The sequence below is a fragment of the Poecilia formosa genome, unplaced genomic scaffold, assembly GCF_000485575.1.
Source record: "Poecilia formosa unplaced genomic scaffold, Poecilia_formosa-5.1.2 Scaffold490, whole genome shotgun sequence".
Taxonomy (NCBI): Eukaryota; Metazoa; Chordata; class Actinopteri; order Cyprinodontiformes; family Poeciliidae; genus Poecilia; species Poecilia formosa.
Window position 1 is genome coordinate 247,153 of NW_006800429.1, and position 4,392 is coordinate 251,544.

Sequence of the window (4,392 nt, forward strand, 5' to 3'; positions counted from 1 at the left end):
AGTTTATGTGAGAGCAACAAATCAAGCAAAACCATACAACATGCAATATTTTTTCTGCTGGTGTTACAGCCCAGATTTGTTAACATGTTTTTGGAGTGTGTGTCTCATGCTTCCCATTGTCAATACAGGCTGAGAAAAAGCCTGGCTTTTTCTCAGCCTTATCATTCATAGATTTGAATGATAAATTAATGAGAAGTTATACCCAAGTGTCCCACTTTCTTTGGTTTGTATTTTCATAAGTGAAAGTTTGACTGTAACAAAACTGTCTCCACTGAGCTCTTTGGATTTCACAAAATGAATGTTCAAGTTTCACACAAAAACAAATAAGACACTTGAGGTTGAGGCAAATAAAGATGAATGTATTTTCTTCAAGCATTAGACATCCATCTATCTGTTATCTTTACACATTTGTCCCTAGTGGGGCTCTGAAGGGTGCTGGTGTATAACTCCAGCGGTCAACTGGTGAGAGGTGGGTTCACCCTCCTGGACAGGTCACCAGTCCATCGCACGGAAATACAATGACAGGCGGGACAAACAATTATGCACCCACACCTGAGGAGAATTTGGAGAGCTCAATCAACCTGACAGTCATGTTTTTGGACTGTGGAAGAGAGCCAGAGTACCCGGAGAGACAAGAATTGGAAAAAGCCAAAGTAATTTCAGTACCACTTTTTGTGTAACTTCTAACAAGTTTAATCTTCAGTTTAAACTAAAAATTACACCACATAATGAGCAAAGTAAACAACAACAAAGCAATGCATTGCTTGATTACAGTACAAACTTAAAGCAGCAGCTGAGTCCTAGTCTAAAGAGAACAGCTGAAGGTCAGTTTTCTAATCAAGGTTGTTGCGTTCTTGGTTACTGACAAATACAGCAGATAATTAAATGTGCAAATTCTTTAAATCTGAGTGTCAGGCTTAAATTATTTATGATTTCATGTGTTCTTTGTAGTTTTGTTTAAAACACATGCTGTCAGTAGTCATATTATTCTGAGTCTTGATGCTGATTTCAAGAGGAAATCAGCATTTACAGCATTTATAAGAAGCATAAGTTCCACCAGAGGAGTTAATCTAAGACAGGGGTGGCCAAGTCCAGTCCTCGAGAGCCACCATCCTGCAACTTTCAGATGCATCCCTGCTTCAACACACCTGAATCAAATGAATGGCTCGTTATCAGGCCTCTGTAGAGCTGATCCCGGTCTGTTGGAGTAAGGATACTTCTAAAACTTGCAGGATGGTGGCTCTCGAGGACTGGACTTGGCCACCCCTGAAGAACATCAGCTAGCAGGGGTGTCCAGAGTCGCCCCTTGAGGGCCCGCATCCTGCATGTTTTAGTTCTCTCCCTGGTGGCAGTAACAACCTCCTCAGCATGTCAATGTTCTTTTTAGACCATCTAATGAGCCATCATTTGATCCAGGTGTGCTAAACGAGGGAGAGAACTAAAACATGCATGATGCCAGCCCTCGAGGACTGACTCTGGACACCCCTGAGCTACAGTGTTAGTGCTAAGTTTTGTTTCTCACTCTGATGGAGAAATGTTTGATAGAGCTGACCCTCAGGTCTTTACTAACCAGTCCATAGATAATGGGGTTAATGATCGGGGGAAAGATAAAGATGAGAATGCTGAAGAACTTTTTTATATTTTGAGAAAGAGAGGGGAACCTGTAACTCACAATCACAATCAATGAAGCAATCTGAAAGAGAACATAAACAACAATGTGTGGAGCACAAGTCTGAAACGCCTTGCTGCGGATGCTGCTGTTTGTTCTGCCTTGTTTAAAGGAAACACTCAGGATTCTGATGTAGGAAAAAGCAATGACAATGAAGGTCACCGTACTTAAAGTCCAGGTCATCGCTAGACCTGAAAGACAAAAATGGGTTAGGGTTAAATAATGGCAGAAACGAAATATGATGCTTCTATCCTTTTGTGAAAGAGGGAAGCACTGACCATAGATATCGCTGACAGGGGTAGGAATGCAGGCCAGGTTCAGGATGCCCCGGTTGCTGCAGTAGACAAGAGGGACTAGATGGCCGCACAGCGGGACGTTCATGTGGAAGGAGAAGAGCACAGCGATGAGCAGCAGAGCAACGATCCAGGCCACAGCGCAGCAGCTGTGCAGCCGAGCCGAAGTCATGATGGAGTGATACCTGAGAGGTTCACACACTGCCACATACCTGAAGAGAGACAGAGCTGTCAGGGAAAACAAAATCCCTAAAGCTACATTCATAATCTCATTAAAACTGTCTTACTTTCCTCATAAATCACCTGTGGGTTTTTTCTTCTCAATGTGTATTTTTCTGATATGAAAAACTGAAATGTTTGGATAGATATTTTACTGTTTTTACATATTTCCTCACCTGTCATAGGCCATCACAGCTAAAACAGTCAACATTGCTGCACCATATGTGTGAGCGCAGAATGCCTGAACGATGGCTGGGATGTAGGCAATCTTCCTCAGCCCCGTCAACAGATCCATCATGAGGCGAGGAAGCACCATTGTGGCCCCCAGCAGGTCACAGACCATGAGGTGACAGATCATAACAAACATGGGTCTGTGCAGGTTCTTGTCTGTCATAATAACACAGATCACCACACCGTTCCCCAGTAACACCGCTATGTAGGCGAGCAAAGCCAACAGAAACAAGAACGGTCCGTTGCCTGGTTGAACATCAAAGCCCTGCAGTTCAAAAACAATCGGCTGTTTGAGAGGAATCACCGAGGTTTGGTTCTCCATCCAAAGCAGTACAGCTCTAAAGAAGCAGAGCAGATTAAACCTCAGATGATACAAATGTTGGTAGATTTATACTGTGAGAATGACATACTGTAACAGATGAAAACACAAATGTGTAGCTACATTTCACATAAAACTGATGGCATATTACCTCCAAATCATGCAAATGACACTTAAATGGAGACAGCATCAAAGAATAAAATGTGTGATCAAAAGCATCAGCAGCTGAGATTGTATAACACAAAGAAATTACTACTCTGTGTGTTGGAGAGAGTCAGCCTCCTCTCTGCTGAGAGCACTGACATTGCTCTGAGGTGTGGATGAAAATTTGCGTCCCTTTAAAGGATTTCTATGTATTTTCAACACCTTTCCAAACCTATCAGTACCATGGAAACACCAATGCAGAGTTGTCTGTCAGGGTTACCAGCTGTAAAGTTGATAACTCATTTACATTCGCAGATGTAGAGGAGGATGAAAATGAAAAACACAAGATAACTTTGACTGTACAGTGAAGAGTCATAAAATAAAGTCTCAAAGACCAAATAGATCAAACAGAATCATCATGAAATCCAATCAGTTGAAGAACAAAATTGAGAATGCAGATCAGATCAGGACAGCAGTTCTTATTGGTTCATCAGATCTCTCACTTTATTCTTTCACTTTTCCCTCCATATTCATCAGAGAGTTGTTGCTTGTTTTGATTGGCTTTTGACAAAAACCTAATCATTGCAAGTACTGGCTGCACTTTTATAAGATCTAGTTAATAGGATAATACTCTTTGTAAATTAGGACAATTTCAGGTAACCTACGGGGTATTTGGTGTAGCTCTGAGTGTTCTAAAAGGTCCTGTAAAATTATCAATCAATAATTACATCATTTTCCTGGTGGCATTCTTAGTTTGATATTTTTACTGTTTTACTTCCTTCGGAAGTTCTCCATGTGCTCAGTCTCTGTCAAAATTGCACTTTTTAAAGCATACTGTACTCCAATGTATACAGTCCACTTGTGGCGGCGTTACAGGAAAAGCAGTTTGAATAAATTTCAGGTCGCTTATAATGATGGCATGAGGATGCTGCTTAGAGTGCCGTGATGGTGTAGTGCCAGTCAGATGGTGAATGCCAATGTACCAACCTGTGCTGCTGTGCTTCGAAACATTATGCACAGATACATGTGCCGATTAACAGACTCTGCAAATAGCATCATTCAGACTTTGACCAATCCTGTTCAAAGCTCAATGAGGTTCTTCTCCAGTTTGTGGAATCACTGGCGCTTTATGTCAGTGATTGATTATTTTATTATATATTTTTTCTTTTTCTTTTTTTTCTTTTTATTGTTCTTGTTCTGTCTGTTTATGGACCATAATTGTGTCTAAATAAAGATGATTGATTGATTGATTGATTGATTGATTGATTGATTGATTAGTAGTTCATTAGTTTTCATTATTACTTCTACATTTACTTAGCAGTTTAGTTTAGAGTTACTATCTCAAATGGCCTGTACTTATGAAGCGCTTTATCAAGTCCAGAGGTCCCCTAATTGCCTGACATGGTATTCATTCATTGTGTTTAGTTATTCTTAGTTTGATTAGATCAACCTGGTATCTGTTTTACTTCAGATCAATCCCTTGTTAGAAAAGACCATGCATATTTTTAAAGTCAGCA

General features: G+C 40.6%; 1 protein-coding gene across 1 annotated transcript; it reads right to left on the minus strand.

The window, feature by feature from the left end:
- Positions 1-1,438: 1,438 nt before the first annotated feature.
- LOC103156643 (olfactory receptor 2K2-like) lies at positions 1,439-3,020 on the minus strand. Its single transcript, XM_016664490.1, has 4 exons — positions 2,883-3,020; positions 2,358-2,750; positions 1,948-2,174; positions 1,439-1,860 (listed from the first exon to the last, which is right to left on the minus strand). Exons 1-4 carry the CDS (start codon positions 2,891-2,893, stop codon positions 1,505-1,507), a joined length of 987 nt encoding a protein of 328 aa, XP_016519976.1. The 5' UTR covers positions 2,894-3,020; the 3' UTR covers positions 1,439-1,504.
- Between the last annotated feature and the right edge of the window lie 1,372 nt (positions 3,021-4,392).

What these genes read in the sequence shown, in the direction of transcription:
- LOC103156643 (XM_016664490.1), bottom strand. An exon ending in GCTGTGATGGCCTATGACAG is followed by an intron (nt 2,175 to 2,357) that starts GTGAGGAAATAT and finishes GTCTCTCTTCAG; the next exon opens with GTATGTGGCAGTGTGTGAAC. An exon ending in CCCTGTCAGCGATATCTATG is followed by an intron (nt 1,861 to 1,947) that starts GTCAGTGCTTCC and finishes TTTGTCTTTCAG; the next exon opens with GTCTAGCGATGACCTGGACT.